This window comes from Dendrobium catenatum, unplaced genomic scaffold (assembly GCF_001605985.2).
Source record: "Dendrobium catenatum unplaced genomic scaffold, ASM160598v2 fragScaff_scaffold_802, whole genome shotgun sequence".
In the NCBI taxonomy this organism is placed as follows: Eukaryota; Viridiplantae; Streptophyta; class Magnoliopsida; order Asparagales; family Orchidaceae; genus Dendrobium; species Dendrobium catenatum.
In genome coordinates, this window is record NW_021319264.1 from 102,847 (window position 1) to 122,353 (window position 19,507).

General features: G+C 33.4%; 1 protein-coding gene across 1 annotated transcript; it reads left to right on the forward strand.

Moving 5' to 3' along the window:
- The first annotated feature begins 209 nt into the window (after window positions 1-209).
- LOC110112307 (autophagy-related protein 11) lies at window positions 210-12,806 on the forward strand. The gene is made up of 5 exons (XM_020844490.2): window positions 210-1,832; window positions 5,631-7,383; window positions 9,737-9,957; window positions 10,829-11,000; window positions 12,228-12,806. The coding sequence occupies exons 1-5, from the start codon at window positions 880-882 to the stop codon at window positions 12,579-12,581; spliced, it is 3,453 nt and encodes a 1,150-aa protein (XP_020700149.1). The 5' UTR covers window positions 210-879; the 3' UTR covers window positions 12,582-12,806.
- The last annotated feature ends 6,701 nt before the right edge of the window (window positions 12,807-19,507 follow it).

Below are 19,507 nucleotides of genomic sequence, written 5' to 3' on the forward strand. Positions count from 1 at the left end.
ATTGAGTCATGATATTAGAATACTTAGAAATTAAAAAGATGCTATAAAAAAACTTAGAAATAATTCTAAATATATAAATACATAATTAATTAATAATTTTATGGAAAAGATTTGAAATTACTAAATTAGGATAATTATGTTGCTATGAATGCAAATTTAGGGTATTACTATTTCAATATAGATGCGATAATTTGGGACAATTATAAGGATAGCTAACCAAAAGCTCACCGTTTAATCGGACAAAATTCTTCCTTTTCCTTTTTTTATCCTCTTCCCGGAGGGGAATGGGCGAGCGCCTTCTTCTCCCATGGGTGACGAAGCCTCGTTTCTTGCCGCAGAAGTTTCCTAACCCTTCGCCTTCTCAACTTTCTTAGGAATTAAATAAACGTATTTAGGGTTTCTCTTCCGTGCTCGATTGCTTATTGGATTTTCTCTCTTTCTTATACACAAGTTAATTCGTTTTCCTAACGGACTTCCTCTTTTCCTCTACCCCTTTGGTCCTCCTCACCGTCGCGTTTTTGTTCGGAAATCTACCAAAATTTCTTCTTTTGGCCGTTTGTTGGAGGAATCTTGTCATACACCTCCCTTTCTTGCCCGACGGATCGGGAAAATTCTTCAAGTCGTCTCTTTGTTTCCTTGCGGTACTAGGCGTGTGGATTTTGAACTTGTATTTCTCCTTGAATCGTTGTCATTTGCGATTGTCTCACGATTTTGCTGTCGGGTTTGAGAAAGTTAGGGTTTTGGAGTTTTTTTTTTTTTGCCTTCTTTTGCCAAAAGGGTTTTTGAATTCTGCTTTGCTTGGCATAATTTTGTTTAAGGTTGGAGTTTTTAGTTAGGTTTCCGCTCGATAAGGCTCTGCCTGTCGGAGGAGGTGGGAAGATGAGTTCCAGGTCTACCATTTCTACGGACGAGTTCGTCCCCGGGAGAAAGCTGCTGGTTCATATATCTGAGAATGGCCACAGCTATGAGTTTGAATGCGATGGATCGACCCCCGTGCAGGCGATCCAAAGGTCGATTGAATCCCTTTGCGGGGTGCATATCAGCGATCAACTCCTCCTTTGCCGTAACACGTCACTGGATTCTCAGCAGTCGTTAGCGTATTACAAGCTCCCACAAGATGATAGCGAGGTTTTCCTATACAACAAGTCCAAACTCCATACTGATTCTCCTCGTCCATCGCCTGAAGCTATTGACATACCCAATGCCGCAATCCCTGCCCCTCCTTCGCCGTCACAGAGCCCTCACCCCTTGGATGAAGCGTCGGATCCTGCTCTAAAGGCTTTGGCTTCTTATGAGCGTCAATTTCGTTACCATTTCCAGTATGCAAACGCCATATATGGATGCACACGTACAAAATTCGAGGTCTGCAAAAGGCTGTTCAGAGAGAAGCAGGTTCAGCAGAGAGCATTAGAAACTGCTCAGGGAAATCTGGGCCATACTTTTAGGAAGTTACAACAAAGATATGCTGAATTCATAAGGTGTTTTAACCAGCAGCATCGTTATCACTCTGAACTCTTGACTAATTTTGAGAAGGATGTGGAGAGATTGCGGACTGTTATGCTTCTTCCTTTGCTTCAAAATGATTCAAGGAAATGTTTGTTGGATCTTGTGAAGGAGAATGAGCTGCGGAAATGTGCAGATAATTGTTTCACTTCACATAAGCAGTTCGAAAATAAAGTTTTACAGTTGAAGCAGAATTTTGTTGAGCTGAATAGAAGGGTAGATGATGTGTTTCTTGATATGGATTCTATTGGTACTAAGGATTTGGAATTGATGCTGAAAGACCATGAGAAAGTCCTAAGTGATCAGAAAAGTATAATGCAGTCATTAAGGTTAGTATTAAAAGGATGAACTACAATCATATTCTGCTATACTGTCAGCATCCTCCCATATTCCATTATGTAGTTGATGAAACTTCGTTATTTTGTTTACTTGAAGTGTTTCAGATTTTGTTAGCATATGCTAACTGTAAATATCTTTTTTTATGCCTTTTTGTTCCTCATTTTACACAAAATGTTTGACCTGAAAAAGGCAACTATAGCGTTAAGAGTAGAAACATGTGCAATAACTTCCATTGAATAAAAGGATGAACTACAATCATGCAAAAAACTTTTACTAGCAATTATTTCTTAAGGTTATTCTCAGTGTATGAGGCTCCTTCAATGCAAAGTATAATGAGGGGATGTACAATTTTCTATTTGCAGTGCAAAGAGGCTCTCTACTGGATTCAAACTCATTACCACTAAGGCAACCAAACTTCTAGGTCACAACCTGACGTTGAAATTTCCTTGGGTTAACATAGATTATTACCTTATTTTTAAATAGAAGAAAAACAAGTTCATATTCTCCATTATGGGTTTGGTCTGGATTATTTCAATTCAAATAGAAAGCATGATTTACTGCATCTCTTTTAGATGTCCATTATTATTTTTTAATGGCACAGTATGGTAATCTTTCGTTTAACCTGTTCTTCCAGAAATTTATGTATTTAAAAATGATCACTTGCTATTTAAGTTGTATGCATGCTGGATAATTTAGCAACATTGTGTACTTTGTTTTGTTCATTTTACATGTTCAAGCATGATAACATATGATCTTATGGAGCTGTTGAAAACATTAACTTTTTAACCTTGGAAGAAAATATTCAGATCATTTGATTATATTTTTCTTTGGCATTTAATCTAGTTCAGAGCAAGACTTCATTTACTTGTTCACATAGTTATCTTTTGGATACAGAAGTAAAATGTGAATGTGTTCAAGTTTTTACTGTAATAGTAGTTGAATCCTATAAAGTCGTATCCAAGAAAGTTCAAGGTTTTTCTTGATTCTAAAATATTATTTTATTTCCTAGTTTGAACAGTTTAACAGCTTACTAATCTCCATACTTTGCTTTTGTGAGGTTAAAACATAAATATCATTCCTGTTTGAATGGCAGTATAGTACCACTTTATGAAACTTTCTGCTCACATTTTTATCCATTTCTAACATTGTAATGTTTGGGTACCCTTTATCTTTCCTTTTTTTTTACAGTAATTTGTTCCTGTTTGTGTGTTTGTTATCAGAGCTTCTTCTATTTTTTTTTGCTCACGTCTAGATCACCTAATTTTAGCTTCCATTACCTTACGTTTAATGGTTGCCACTTTAGCACTGATAGAGTTCACCAGGCTGTTCAATGTCGCCATCATTATCCACCGTAGATTATACTAGGAAATAAGAGCTTTTAATAATTTTGAGTATTTTCTTTTTATATTAGTGACAATTTTCTTTTCTTTATGCTAAGTCTTGTTTGTATTTATTTAACATGTAAAGATGCTTCCCATGGTGCTCCTTGCGGACCACAGTTGATGAATATGTCATGGCCTACATTTAACCATGGTCAGCTATTGAGTGCTAGGCGCCACCATGCCTAGTTGAAACTTTGGATAAAAAGCCTAGTTTTTATGCTTTCTTCAAATTGTTCTTTGGTCTAGCTGTAGCCCCAACTAGCTTTTATGTGTTTTGGTTTTCCAACATAGATCATTAGATCATGGGTTTGACTCCTATGACTAAGTTATGGCTACTTGGGAGTACACTTGAGAATCTTGGGTGGCTGGACCTTACGATATAAAGTTGTGGTTGCACCTTATCCATTAATTTAGCTTTTGGAGAGGTTGGTTGCTCCAAGTGGACCTTTGTCAAACAGTCTCATTAGAGAGTCCATCTTGCCTTGGGTTTAATAAATTTTGAAATTTCATTGATTTAAATCTAGTTTGAGTTCGTCCTTGTTGTTGACTAACCTTAAACTCCAAAATATATCAAGCTGCTTTGTTGCCATTTCAGTATTTCTCTTTATGTTCCTTATCCTTACATCATTGGGGAGCTGTAGTTTTTTTTTTTTTTTGGAGAATTGGGAGAGGGGAAAGCTCATACAATGTGATGTGAATCCTTTTTTTGTGGTTGTTTCTGAATCGTGGTAGTATAAAGTGGGTTAAATGTGCAACAAATTGCTAACTGGGGCAGCCAGATTGGAATTTTGGTATATGTATATATCCTAGTAGCCAATAACTTAATGTAATCACTTTTTCAAGTAAAAAAAAAGCCCATGTGCATGAATAGAGTTTTCTACCAACTGTCTAATGAGTTTTGATGTTTTAATACTTATTTACAGGTACAATGCCAATGTTGATTGGTTTTTTTGATTAATGTTATTTGCTACGTTATTATGTATATGTTAACCCTTATTGTGGATTTGATTTTATGTTTCTCTATTGTTTGAAAATGAATTAGTTTGTTTCTTAACCATTGTTCGCTACTCCCTCTCTCTCTTTCTCTCTCTCTCTCTCTCTCTCTCTCTCTCTCTCTCTCTCTCACACACACACACACACACACTCTCTCACTCACTCACTCATTCACATGCACAGTTTCTGATTGGTATTTTTGATGAATGATGTTTGATTGTCTGTGTATAGACTTGAGAAGGGAGAAATGCCACACACTGAGATGCGATTCTTCCTTTTCTGTGATTATATCTTATCGATGGGACTACAAAAATGGAAGCAGGTGGTCCAAACCGAAATAAGTAATTTCCAAAGAAAGTTTCCTCTCAAACAGCCTTTTAAATAAGATTGATGCTTGAATATCTGTTTTGAGGTGCAATACTATGTTGATTGCTATGTTTGATGAATGCTGATTCAGTTTTTAAGTCAGTTAAGTTGTTTTTTTGGTGTTTTATCTTGTATACTTTGAAACTTGTTATCTACTTGATTATCTTTTTTCCGTTATTGCTGACAATGAAAATTAGTAGTTATTTGTTACATTGGCCTAAAGTATTTGTTTGTACTATGTTAGATGCATGCCTTTTAATTAAAAAAAAAAAACACAGCTCACCTTAGTCTATTGGTTGGGAGCTTAAACTACCAACTAACAGGTTTTGTGTTCGAGTCTTGTGTATGCAATGTGTGTGAGTCTGCCTTAATTGGCCTAAATGTCCCCCAAAAAAAAAAGAAATTTTATATTTTTTCAGACATATATTGTCTGATAAAAAAAACTCATTGTTTTTCAGCTGTCCTAGTTTTTCAAGGTTTTTGTGGGCATGTCCATGTTTTGCGTTATTCATATCTTGCATTTGAGTTTGTTGTTCATTGCGATAGGCCAACATGTGGGTCACCATGGCTGTTTCAGGGATAGTTTTTTTATGAAATCATCCTTTGTTTAAGTTTTTTTTGTTAATTGCTATAGATCACCATGGGCGCTTGAGGGGTTTTTTTCCTGCTACCAAAGCTGTGTTTTTTATGTCTCATACTTTTCTTAAGTCAAATGGTCCTATTGATGTTTGCAATTATAGAATCCATCTTAGTTTGAGTGTCATGGGAGGCTCATGATTTGCTCCAAGTTGTTTCTTATGGGAGCAAGGCTGTATGATCAACTGTGATTTGGATTCATACTTTGGTTATTTGTTAACATGATTGATTTTTTTTTTTTTAAATGGATGCAATGCTCATTCGGCATAGTAATCATTTTGCTTTGATGGATAAACTAGTTAATTTTCTCTTTACCAGTTGTGATGTTGCCATTGCTCATCCAACTCTTTGTATTTTTTCTTCTTTGCCAAGTTTTGTCAGGGGTAATTAGATTAATTGTTACTTGTGCAGCAAAGATGTCAACACCGTCAAAAAGCTTGCGGATGATTGCTTAAATTGTCAACCATCTAGGTCGCTTCGTCCTCATGATGCTATTTCAGCTCTTGGCCCCATGTATGAGGTTCATGAAAAAAATCATCTTCCCAAGGTGCAGAACTGTGATCACGCCATTTCAAAGTTGCTTGATAAATCTACAGCCAAGAAAAATGAGATGAACATCTTAGTACATTTCTGCATGCAAAAAGTAAAGGCTGCGCAGTTTAGCATTAAAGACATGATGAATGAGCTTCATGCTTTCCAGGAAGTAATGGGACACAAGGAAAAGGAATTTGATAATTTAAAGCTCGTTAATGGAATTAGCCATGCTTACAGGGCCTGTCTTGCTGAGGTAGCCAGGAGAAAATCATCTTCAAAGTTGTATATGGGTCTAGCTGGTCAATTGGCAGAAAGGCTAGCAGCAGAGAGGGAGGCTGAGATCAGAAGACGTGAAGGATTTTGTAAAGCATGGAGTAAATACATCCCACATGATATCTTAGCTTCTATGGGGTTATTTGATTCTCCTAGTCAGTGTGATGTTAACATAGTTCCTTTTGATACAAACTTGATTGATATTGATGTTGTTGATGTCGATCGCTATTCACCCCAGCCGATAACAGGGATTCAGCCTAGATATGAGAAGAGTAAATCATTTAGGAGCTACAGAGCAACATCTGTTGATGGCTCTAATTCAACTACATCTGAAGAAAATCATGTAGATTCTTCGGAGAAGGTCGAGTTAGAAGGCCTGATTGAAGGTTGCCTACCAGTAGACATTTCTGGAACCAGCAAGCTAGAAGTTGAAAATGCGAGACTAAAAGCTGATCTTGCTTCAGCAATTACCGTCATCTGTACTTTTAATGCAGAATTTGGATATGAAACCTTTGATGAAGTAGATTCAGACAATTTGCTGAAAACCATAAAGGATAAGACAACTGAGGCTCTGCATTCTAAAGATGAGTATATAAAGCATATCCAATCAATGCTGAATATGAAGCAGGTTCAATGCTCGACATATGAAAAACGTATTCGTGAGCTTGAGCAGAGATTGGCAGATCAATATAATGTTGGTCAGAAAATTTCAAGCGATAAAAATGCTTCTGAGTCATTAGTGTCTGCAATAAAAACTGAGAGCTATAGAGGCGATATTTATGGAGATGAAGAGGCTCCCAATGCTTATGTGTCGACTGTAACAATGGAAGAGGCTTCTTGTACATCTGCTTCTGCTGATCCAAGGCTTGATCTTATAAGTGCACAAACAGGTAAACTTGGTGATGGTGGTGATGAAAACATGATTGATTTATCGGGTATGCTAAATGTAAACTCTGTAGATCATTTACAAAAGGTTATAGATGCATCTATGCTGGAGCCACCACATGATCACCAAGCTTGTGGTGATGATGAAGAAGAGAGAGTTGGTCAGGAAGACAAAGAAGAAGTTGGTGAAACAGAGACAGAGTCAGTTAAAGAAGCACCACAATTTAGTTTGACTTCAGATAGTTCTGATGGCAGCACGAGGGTCCGTGGCATTTTCCCTGGTCGAATCTCAACTGACCTTAGTTTGGACTCGAAAATAAATGATGATGTTGTGTTAGAACTTCAGACCGCCCTTGCAGAAAGGTCCAGCCAGTTTGATATGGCTGAAAACAAGCTCAAAGCTGCTTTAGAGGAGATATGCTCTCTCAAAAGGGAACTGGAGATTAGACGAAATCTTCTTGATGAATCCCAGGTAATTTGCACGGGTTAATTTTTGTTAAACATATTTCGCAGTTAAATTAAACATATTTTATGAGAGACTCTGAACTATTCATATGTGGTTAATATAATCCTAAACTATCACATGTCTCTAATATAGTCCCTCGACTTTTCAAGATTGATCACAAATAATCTCTCCATTAAAATTGCTGTTCAAATTGATGGAAAGTTGGTGGTCGCTAGTCACAAAAGTTGTGGGAAGAGAGTATTTTAGGAAAATTAACAAATTTATAATTATACTTTTTTACTTGCATAGAATTGATCTTTTAATGAATGGTTCCTGGATTTTTTTTTTTTGATAAATCAGAAGAACAACCATATTAAAAGATAGGCCTTAATTTGTTGGGCTTTATGAAACATCATCTTGGGGTCTCAATTATTTTTATTTAGTTCCTATCGAAGTATGGAGTTTTAATAACTACTAATTTTTAGAGAAAGGATTAACATCTACTTTATATTCCATGAAACAGTCTAGCTGTAAGTAAAGCTTCTTTATTAGTTTGTGGGGAATTTATATAAAACTAGCTCAAGATTGGTATTTTAAAAAAATTACAATATCACAATTTTAGAAATATAAATAATTGTTTATTTATTTTATAAAAAAATGATAATTGATCATTATTTTTATATTTATAGATTTTTGAAACTCTAACATGCATGTCTGAGTTCTTTTATTCCTATTAAACTTTTTTCGTCAGAACTACGGAGCTCTAGACATAACTGTTATGTAAAGAAAAATAAAATTCTTGATTCACTGCCTTAACCTTAAACCCGATCTCCCTTCTTCATCTCCAGCTTGGTCTCCACAGCTCCATCAAAATTAGGTGAGGATTCGAGCATTGCGAAGGAATCTACTTACATAATTGAATTATCTTTAGCGTCAACTATTCCTGAAAGTTCCATCATATTTTAGCCAAGGGATCATTTGGGATTAATTTTGAGGAGTTGAGACTACATTGGAGATAGGTGATAGTATGGGAATATGACCATATATGAATGATCTAGGAATCATTTTGGTTTTTTTTTATGATTTTAATTGCCATATATGTTCTGCTGTTTTGTTTTCTGAATTATTGATTTTCATTCAAGATATTATTGATTTTGATTGTCTAATTGGCAAGAAAGTTTGTTATAACTTCAGTTTGCTCGTGTTACTATAGCATTAATCCTTTAACTGAATATTGTTGTCTTAGATCTAGGATTATAGGTTAATTGATTTGGGCTAAATTTGAGGGGAAAAATGTTTTTATTATGCTTATCACCAATTTCTATTTGGTATGGTTAGTGACATGCAGAATGCTTAATTCATAGTTCTTTTACTTTTCTTTTGGAAGTGTTGTTGTTTATTGATAATTTTCCTTTTTTAAGCCACCTATTTTGTGTGTATTAGTTAAGTGCATTTGTATTGCACGGTGCATTCTGATTAAATTAAATATAATTTTAAATTATTTTTGAACCATTTAACAGTTAGATGTTGTTTTAGTGGTAAAACTATAATTTATTATTTTTGTAAGCTTTCTGATTAGTTGGCGTTGGGCTAATATATTTTGAATTTTGAAATTTATTTGATTCAAATAAAGGAAACTCTAGATTTTTTTTTAGTTGTAAAATTTTCAAAAGGTGATCAAGCCATCAATGGATTAGCCATGTCCTTTATTTTGCATTTACATAGTTTTTTGCTCTAGAGAATATGTATTATTTGTGATCCAATAGTAACCTCTTCAAGATATGAAATGAGTCCACAATACAAGGCTAGATTGTATTTGAAAGGGGTTTTAAGAATTTTCTATAGGTTTCATAATGACCTAACAATCAAATAATGGTACCTCAACAGTTTTTTATTGCTGTAAATGACTTCTCCTAGGTTAGTTCTTTATTTTACAGTTCATTGCAAACACCATATTGGTTTCGCCTCTTTATTACTGAAAACGACCAGTGTTTGATAGTAGCAGTAGACAGCTATAACAGGTGCAGGAGAAACCGTTGGTATTAGTAGTTGCTAATAGCAGCGACGTAGGTACTCTTCAGGTTGCAAAGGGCTCGGCCTATGTTGTGGAGCGGTTGCAACTACAACAGACCACAATTTTGGGTGCTGTGTAGGTCGACACGACGGACAACTGTGGTGAGGGAAAGGCGGTTGGATTTTATCCTTTTGAATTGTTCTGATGTTGCACCAATTAATTTTAATAAGTCATGAAATTTTAGTGGTCTTACCTAACAAGTAAAAATGATTATGTTTGCCTGTGTGATTTTGTTTTTGGCAATTTGTCATACATTAAATTGGTAGATCTCATGATGTCACTTTTTTTTTATTACTGTAAAAACAGATGAATTGTGCTCACTTAGAAAACTGTCTACATGAAGCAAGAGAAGAGGCTCGTACTAATCTTTGTGCTGCTGAAAGAAGGGCATCAGAATATAATGCTTTACGGGCAACTGCTGTGAAGATGCACAGTTTATTTGAAAGGTTTCGGAACTGTGTCATGGCACTGGATGGAGCAGTTAATTTTGCTGACTCGTTACGCTCTTTCGCTACTTCTTTGGGAAGGTATTGTTACTGATTATACTCGTTAAATTACTTATGATCTCTTACAATATCCGTTTTATCAAACTGATTATCTTTCAGTTTGTTGAAATTTTCCCCTCAGGCTGGTGCTCTGTGTTCTTGCAATTGTGCTATAAATAAGAGGTTTTTCCCCCAATGATGGTCTTATGCAAATATTCTTTCATATAAAACGGCGGCCTTCTGATGACCTGGTTAGGAAAGTAGAGTTATTATATTTGATTTATGTTAAGAAAGGTAGGGGTGGACCTAAAAAGACTTGGTTAGAAAGTATTAGAAATGATCTTTCTTTATTAGATTTAAACGAGAATTTGATTTTTAACATGACACAGAGTAGAAGAAGGATTCATGTAGTGGGACAAAGACTTGATGTTGTTGTTGTATGATCAAGTAGATATGTTTAATTGTAATTTTCCCTGTGAATTGATAATTGAGATGTGCATTTTCATGTAAGCAGATACATGCTATGAAATCTAGATTTGCTCTAGTAAATTAACAATGAAGTTCAAAGCTTTTTGAGGTTTTTTGGCTAGTAGAAATTGTATGTATTCTAAAAGAAGTTTCCTCTTCAATGCTACTGGCACTCTTCAGGTTCCTGCTCCCCACCTTTCAGTACAGGATCTTTACTTCATCCCTCCGTTCTCATTTATTGTTATTAATATTAAAAGAATTAGCTTTAGGATATTCTGATGAAAACTGTTTTGGTTGATTCTCCATAAATTATACTCATCTGCCAATCTAATGACTTTAGAGGCCCATTGAATGCCCTAACCCAAAATTGTTGAGATTTACAGTTTTTAAGTTGTAAATGCTGTGCTACATTTTTCTGAAATTTCATGTTTCACATTGCATTCAGCGGGTCTGTGGATGATGAGGATGATGTGTCTGCCAACTTCAGAAAATGCATCATGGTCATTGCAGACAAAGCGGGCCTTCTCTTCCGTCGTACCGAGCATCTTAATAAGCAAATGGAGCATCAAAGAGAATCAATTGAAACCTTGTACAGAAAGCATCAGCTTGAGAAACAGGTATTTACCCAAGATGACAATTTGGAAGTTAATCAAAACCAGATGAACGGTGGTTTTGTTTATTCTTTTATTTATTTTTAATACTAAATACTAGCTGAAGTGTAATTTAAATTACTTGCCTTAATCTAGCTAGTGGGGGTGATTTTGTTAGTACCTATCTATCCCTATTGGGTGGTGCAAGTTCAGAACTTCAAACTCACGCTAGTTTTTTATTTTTTTATTTTTTTCAGGCAACAAATAATTTACTTTTGATATTTTTTTACTTGATTTGCCTTTCTCATTAATTCATATCCCTACTTTTTACTTGCCAAAACCTCATATATTTTGCATTCTATTATCTTTTGCTTAATATTTGCCAACCTCAATATCTCTAATACAATTATTTTACTTTTATCCATCTTAGGCTTCGTTTGGCACAACTTTCTTACTGCTTTCTAAAGCAACGTTTTAGTACAAAAAATTTTTGAAAAAAAAAAATTTCTATTAAAAAACTGCTTTAGAAAACAGTAAGAAAACTATTTCAAACGAAGCCTTAGTCTTACCTCATCTATCCAAACATTATCATATCAGCATAGTTGTCACTGAGTTATTTGTTTTCTAATTCTCTAGAATTCATGCAGTAAAGCTATTTTTTTTCACCATTTATAAATGTTTTCCAAGAGAGTCATCTTAGATGGTTTGGTCACATTAAACGGAGGCCTTCCGATGACCCGTTTAGGAAAATTGAGGTATTAGATTTCACTTATCTTAAGAAAGGTAGAGGTAGACCTAAAAAGACTTGGTTAGATAATATTAGAAATAATCTTTCTTTATTAGATTTGGACGCTAATTTGACTTTCAACATGACACAATGAAAAAAAAAGGATTCATGTAGACGATCCCATGTAGTGGGACAAAGGCTTGATGTTGTTGTTGTATAAATGTTTTCTTGCCTTCTTATACTCAAGCGGGCGAACGGGCGGTTGACGAGCGGAACTGAAATAATGGTTCAGTTTCTCTTGTGATTTGGAGTTCATGGATTTGATTCATGAAAATATCCTCGTTAACATAAAGCACAAATCCCTCCTCAGGCCTTAATGAGAACTTTATACACTGAGTTACATCGTTTGTGTTATACTCATAGATGAAAATTTTAAGTTTTTTTTTTTTTCTAAACTTTCCTTGTCATTTGAAACTGCACTCATTCTGTCAGACTGACTGATGATTTCTTTCTGAATTCCGCAACAGGCAAGCAAGGACAAGATATCATTTCTCCATATGGAAGTTCATGAGCTTGCTGCCTTTATTCTAAACCCCGCCGGAAATTATGAAGCAATTAATCGAAACCGTCCAAATTATTTCCTCTCCTCTGAATCCATTGCCCTCTTCACCGAACATTTGAGCAGACCAACTTACATAATCGGCCAAATTGTCCACATAGAGAAACAAATTGCAAGGCTTCCATCTTCTTCTCAAGTCAGCCAAGATGATCAAAGCTCGGGTAAAAATCCTTCTAACCCATTTGGGCTTCCTGTTGGCTGTGAATACTTTATAGTAACAATTGCTATGCTACCTGATACCATTCATTCTACTCCTTCCTGATCCTGCCTGTGCCTGAAATGAAGGAAGAAAACAAACTGTAAATATATGAATAGACTTTTCTTAGGCTATTTTGTAAATGTAACATCTATGTAAATATCTCCAACAAACCATCTGATCTGATGCAATATATAAGCTTGTAAATAATTGCCGGAAGGTTTATAAAGCTTAAGTTTATGGTAGTAATGTTATCCTGTGTTGCTATGGTTTTATAGCAACCTTGTTTCAGTCTTGCAGTCTATTATATCATTCCATTGCTCTTTATCTCTGTTAGATTTTTTTTTTATTTTTTTTTAATTGTATATCTATGTTGAATTAAACAAGTTTATATATTATTGTTCACTTATTATATGGTAAGATTAGGGCCTTTCATCACTTTGAAAATTGGACATTATCTATTATTGCTTTTTGCATGGAACCTTTGAGGAAGTATTAGTCAAATAGAATTTGTGGTTACTGTTTGAATAATAAAGCAATGAGAAAGTTGTCCCAAACGAGCTCTAAAGTTTCATTTGGAATTGCTTTTGTTTTGCTTTTGAAAGCAATTTTATAGTATAAAAATTTTTTGAAAAAAAAAATTTGTATTAGAAAGTTACTTTGGAAAACAATAAAAAATAAGAAAATTGTCTTTTGAATTGAATTAGTAGTTGCTTAGGAAGGCTTCATTTGTGATGGTTTTTTTATTGCTTTTAAAAGCAACTTTTAAACATAAAAAATTAATCAAAGTAATAAAAAAAACAATGGCCAAAAGTTGCTCTAAATAAAACCTAAATATAACTTTGTGCATCACACTTTGAGAACTAAATAAGGACTCTAGACAATAAGTACTGAAATAATTAACAATAAATTTTCTTCTTTAACATGTTTTTCAGTTTAACTCCAAATCTAAGCTAACTTATAATTAGATGGGACCTATGATGCATAGACACGGACACAGTGACACAGATACGGGACACGTCAATTATTGAAAATATACGATACGGACACAGGTTGGACACGGTATTATAATTTTTATATTTAAAAAATAGTGTATAAAAATTAAATAAGTGTAATTTTTAAAATAATTTGAAAATAATAAGTAATTTAACTAGAATTTATGCTTAAAATGATTAGTATTAGGATATCGAGAGTCAGGCGTTGATGCCGTTTATCAGTCACCGAGAGGAGATAAAATACCTTCACGGTCAAAAAGAAATGAAAGTGAGAATATTCGATGATTGGGTATTAAGTGCGGATGTTGATTTGGTGTTTTGGATAGGAAATAAGAAATTTAGTTTAAATTCCGTCAAATATAAGAAATTATATTTAAAAAAATTCATAAAATATTTAAGATATGTGTGTCAGACACGCGTGTCCAATTTGTATTTAATATTTTTTAATCGGACATGTTTTTCAGGATGTCCGACACGTGTCAGAGGAGTGTCGAGCGAGTGTCGTGTCGGATACGGTGTCGGACATTGCACACCTCTTTGAGGAGAAGTATCAGTGCATTATAGGATGGGACAAATATGTTCATATTTCATTTATTTTTTGTTATTTTAACACCCACACTTACAAATAGGATGATAAATGAACTGAGCTTGAGTGAGCTCAAGTATCATCTGGCTTGGTTTTTTAACAAGTTAAAATATTTTTATTTGAGGTGATCAAAAGTTTTCTGATTATAAAATGTTGTATTTATTCACTTTTGAGACCACAAAGATACAATAATACAGCAGCAAATTACTATAATGGATTATTTATAGTTCTTTTATTCCTAAACAAGTTCTAACTTTTGATAAATTAGAAAGCAACACCATTCTTAATAACCTTTGAGTGTTAGCTTAAAGATTAAATTGTGGTGATCAGAATCAAGTTTGATTTAATATTGCTGAACAATTGTACCAAATTAGGGTAGTATCATCTATGGACAAATTGAATTGAGCTGTCACAGAGATTGGTTCATTAAGGCTTTGTTTGTGACGGTTTTTTTATTGCTTATAAGGCAATTTTTTAGCAAAAAAATTAAATTTTTGTGCTAGAAAGTTGTTTTAAGCAGTAGGAAAGCCGTCCTAAATGAAGCATAAGATTCTATTTGAGACATTTTTTTATTACTTTTTAAAGTAATTTTTTAGTATAAAAATTTCTAAGAAGTTATTTTAAAAAGCAGTAAGAAAGTTGTCCCGAATGAAGTCTAAGTGGCTTGTGTGTCGAGCTTAATGAACTGTAAGTCCCACTTTAATGATTAGAAGAACACATCTCATTGCAACCCAAAAAAAAAAAAAAGAGTTGTTTATCAGCTTCACTTGCATATTTGCAATGTTATGCCTTCAATTTTTTCTTCATCCATTGCTCATTCTCTTCACAAATTTTTCAAAATTTTCTTTCCATAAATCCTACAAAGCGTTTAGGGTTTGGTGACCATGTTATGTTGATCCTTTAGAAGTGTTAACCCTCTTTAGAAAATTATTTGGAAAGATGATTTGTCTATCATTTCATGTGTTAGAACTCCTTTGGTTTTCCAGGATTTATTTCTATTTTTCTTTTCTTTCAATCTTACGAGAAGTTTACATCTCAGATGCTACTTAGGATTCATTTGGGATAACTTCTTTACTGTTTTGTAAAACAATTTTTCAGTAAAAATTTTAAGTTCAAAAAATTATTATACAAAAAAATTGGTTTAAATAGCAGTAAGAAAATTGTTCCAAATGAAGACTTAATATTGATTCTTTGATGATCAACATTATGCATTAATTGATTAGCATGATGCAAATATGAAAAAAAATGATGCACATTATTATCATTATCTATTTATGAAAAGAATACAATCATCATCAATTTATATAAAAAAAAAAAAAACTATTTTGTGAATTTTTATGTTGCCAACTTAAGTATGGAAGAAATTGATTTACAATTATGTTTATTATGTATATTTGAAAAGAATGCAACTTCAATTTTATTTAACAAATATGAAAAAAACAATGAACTTTTTTAAAAAAGAATGAACTATTTATATAAAAGAATAAAAAAAAAACAATGTTAATTTTTTATTGCAACATTATGTAATTATTATTATTTAGGTTCTGATTGTGATAATTTTTTTGTTGATTTCTAAAGCAATTTTTGATGCTTTATAATCAATGATCATTTTAATTACACAACGTGGCCATAAGTTATGCAAAATTTTGGAGCTTTTTTCCTCTATAAAATTTTATAATAATAATAATCTATATTTCAGTGTTTATAAATATGAAGGAAGTTTTTAGAAAATAATATTTGGTCAAAACAAGTTAGGCATTGCTTATATGTAATGAAAGGTGAAGTTTGGTGGCTTCTTTCCATCAGAGTTCTTCGATAAGTTTCCTAAAAGGTATTATTTGCATATTTTTATATTGTTATTTTCTTTAAATAAAAATGAATCTTCTTTACATATAGATATATATATATCATCTTTTTGGTATCAAGAGTAGCCCACGTCTCACATTTACATTACTTACACTGTATTAATCTCCCTCACATACACCAAGTAGGCTTTTATTACCAAAGAAAAACTAGCAATCCTCAATGGTGTAGGTTAACATTTACTATAGATTCTAAGGCTTATTTTTGGGACTACTTTCTTGCTTTTATCTGTAGCAGCTCTCTAGTACAAAATTTTTTAGTTTAACAATTTTTATACTAAGAAGTTGCTTTAAAAAATAATAAAAAAGTCATCCCAAACAAAGCCTAAAGCTTTATTTGGGACGACTTTCTTACTGCTTCTTAAATCAGCTTTCCAGTACAAAAATTTAAATTTTTGTACTAGAAAGTTGATTTAAGAAACAGTAAAAAAACCGTCCCAAATAAAACCTAAGTCACATTATTAATACTTAAACTGACCTAATCATATCTAACAGAATAGCAAGCCCAATCCTTGAACACATTTTAAACTATCATAACTTGATCACGACCACATAATCAATATATCTTATTATAATGAATTTTATATTGCATTCCTTTAATAGTTATAGGAAGATGAGAGCCACAACTTGATATTATTCATAGTGAAAGTTCATCATCTAAGATTGACCTCATGATTTTGTACTTTGATTTTTTAGTATAAAAATATTATATCTCCAATATTTCTTCTTTTAATTATTTATATGTTAGTGCAAAATATTTTGAGCTAAGAAGATGGTCAAAACCCCACTTCATTATTTTATTTCGTAGGAATATTTTTGACATGCAAAAGTCTAAGAGAATGAAGCATCAAGCGTGAAGAAAGTATGAAGGTTGATGTGCAAGCAGAAGAATAAGGGTCCGTTTGGGGTGGTTGAAGTCTCTTGTGAAGGTGACTACAAAATTTTTGTAGGGATTTTTTTTTTTTGAAAGCTGTTGTAAATTAAAAGTTCAAATAGAAATTATGATTGTGATCAGAAAAAGCAGAGGAGTAAGAAATATTTTTCAAACAAACCCTAAGAGGGGGAATAATAAACATAAAAATCTGTGTTTTTTTATATTAAACTTTAGATTTTTTTTTCTTTTAATTTAAAAGATTGTTGAAATGTTTAGAAAGAATTTTGCTCAACACTTATGATGTTGGCTCTGAACAAAATTCCTTGATCATGGTACATGAAGGTTATTATTGTTGTTACGTGCTAAAAAAATTTTAGCCAATAGAAGGAGATAGTTCTATGTTATAATTAAGTATGAAAATATAATAATCCAGTATTCTTAAAATAAATTTTTCTGAAAAATATTAAAATGTAGATCCTACATGCGGTACTGAGGCGCTGTGCTGGCAAGTGCAACGGCGCAGCAGCACTATGGCATCAAGAACTACCGTTGTTGCATCACAATCTCTATTGAGTCTATTCTATAGTAACTCTGGGATCGACATGCAGCAAAGTGGTGCTGTGAAGTTGGGCGTCGTGACACTAGGCACTAAATCAACTTTTTAAAATACTTTCTATTAAATATCCTTCACCCCCTTCCCCATTCCCCAATTCCATTTGCTTGTGGGGAAGGAAAGAAAGGAGTGGGGGAAGAGAGAGAGAGAGAGAGAGAGAGAGAGAGAGAGAGAGAGAGAGCTCTTCAGTCTTGTTCATTCATCAACCATGTTACAAAAATTATTTTGATAATTGAAAGTGACATCAATTCTACTCATGTTTTCATTGATTTTGAGTTTGGTATATTTTTTTTTTCTCCTGAAAGTGATAATAATATGATATCTCTCATTTTAGTAAACTTTTACCATATAATTTTTTATATGAGATAGATGTCATCATCTTAATTATTTTGACATGTTTGTATTGAAATTTAACCAGATGGTTTGGCCTATATGATATTTTATCTTAAATGAGTAGGAAAATATTGAGTATAAAATGATCAAATGCTAAAGCACTAAATCTGGATATGAGATATGCTATGAAATACATGACTTGCAAATAATTATTTTTTATTTAGCATAACATGCATACTGATGAGTATACTAGATAGATTTATATGTTCTGATAATTACATAGGATGTGTACATGATGTTTATTATTATTATAAATATGATATGTAATGTGTGTCTGTGCAAGCAAAATAAAGGATTTAATGTGTTATATGAGATAGATGGAATTAATTTGTATTGATATAATTAAGAAGACTAATGAGTGATATATGATTGATTAGTGAAAATTGATAAGATTGATAATTTAAGACTAATAACTGATAAGACTAATGTAATATCAAAAATCTGCTCCGCCCGGTGCGAGCGGGGTCCGTCCCGGATCGGGTCGGGTCGTGACAACTAATGACTAATATGACTGATTATAACTGATATATATTGCAGATAAATACTTCAAATTTATTTGGTCCATTCTAACGAAGAAATGTCTTGCAATGATATATGGTCATCATTCTCTGAATGGCCAGCACAATTGCCATCAGCTCCCTAGGTGCCAGAAAAGTTGTTGTCGTTCGATAAGAATCTCATCCACTGCCTCCTACACTACTCTTTTGTAGACTTCTTATTCTCAATCATATGTGCCAACTCCATTACCTTTCCCAGATCATGGGGTCTTGTCACCCATACTGCTGCCCTCAACTATAGTTTGAGGCCTTTCATGAAATTATTCTCCAATATTATCTCTAATAACCTCCCTACACATTCTTACAGAAGCTCAAATATTTCTCGACACTCCATCACAGTGCCCTCGTGTGTCAAGGTAAGAATTGCTCATTATAAACCCCATCCTACTGAACTTGAAAGCGCTCCAACAAGTGTTCCCTAAACTCATCCCACGAATGGATTGGGTACCTCGTCTCTCTCCATTGGTACCAAGCCATGGGTATGATAGTAGCGATCAAGCGATGGTCTCATATCGACAATCAGGCAGTTGTCCAACAATGGAGATTAGGTAATAGTCCAATAGTGGGGTCAACCAATCTGTTGATAGCAATGATTGGGAAATGGTTTAGTGGTGCTTGAGTGGATCTAAATTTTTTCAAGTATATGAGCTCTTTTGAATCTCTGGTTAACAACCACCTTCATATAGAGAGTTGTGGACTACTTATAGATTTTAAAAGTAATATTTCCCATAAATTTATCCAAAATGTAGAACACTATGTTAGATAATCCATATTGTCTCCCTTGAAAATAGATATTTATTTCAATATTTAAGATCCTTAAATGATATCAAAATTTGGTGATATTGGGCTCATTTGATTTTTTTCTCATCAAGGGTAGATTTGACTATAAGAATACAAAACTTGAAGATCACTTTATCCTTGAATTCATATTTCAAAGTTTTGAAATATGATTTAAGTGCTCGATCTTGAAATATGATTTAAGGTTTTTTAATGCATTATATCGAGTAGTACCGAGTAATACCGAGGTTTACTGATCGGTACTACTCGGTATTATGTTAAATATACTCGGTACTACATCAATCCTATGATGTATATTATGTTTAATGTTTTTT

Excerpts from the sequence above, each read along its gene's own strand:
- LOC110112307 (XM_020844490.2), top strand. The coding sequence starts at position 880 with ATGAGTTCCAGGTCTACCATTTCTACGGACGAGTTCGTCCCCGGGAGA. Across the intron at positions 1,833-5,630 it reads AGTATAATGCAGTCATTAAG|CAAAGATGTCAACACCGTCA; the intron begins GTTAGTATTAAA and ends TTACTTGTGCAG. Across the intron at positions 11,001-12,227 it reads AGCATCAGCTTGAGAAACAG|GCAAGCAAGGACAAGATATC; the intron begins GTATTTACCCAA and ends ATTCCGCAACAG.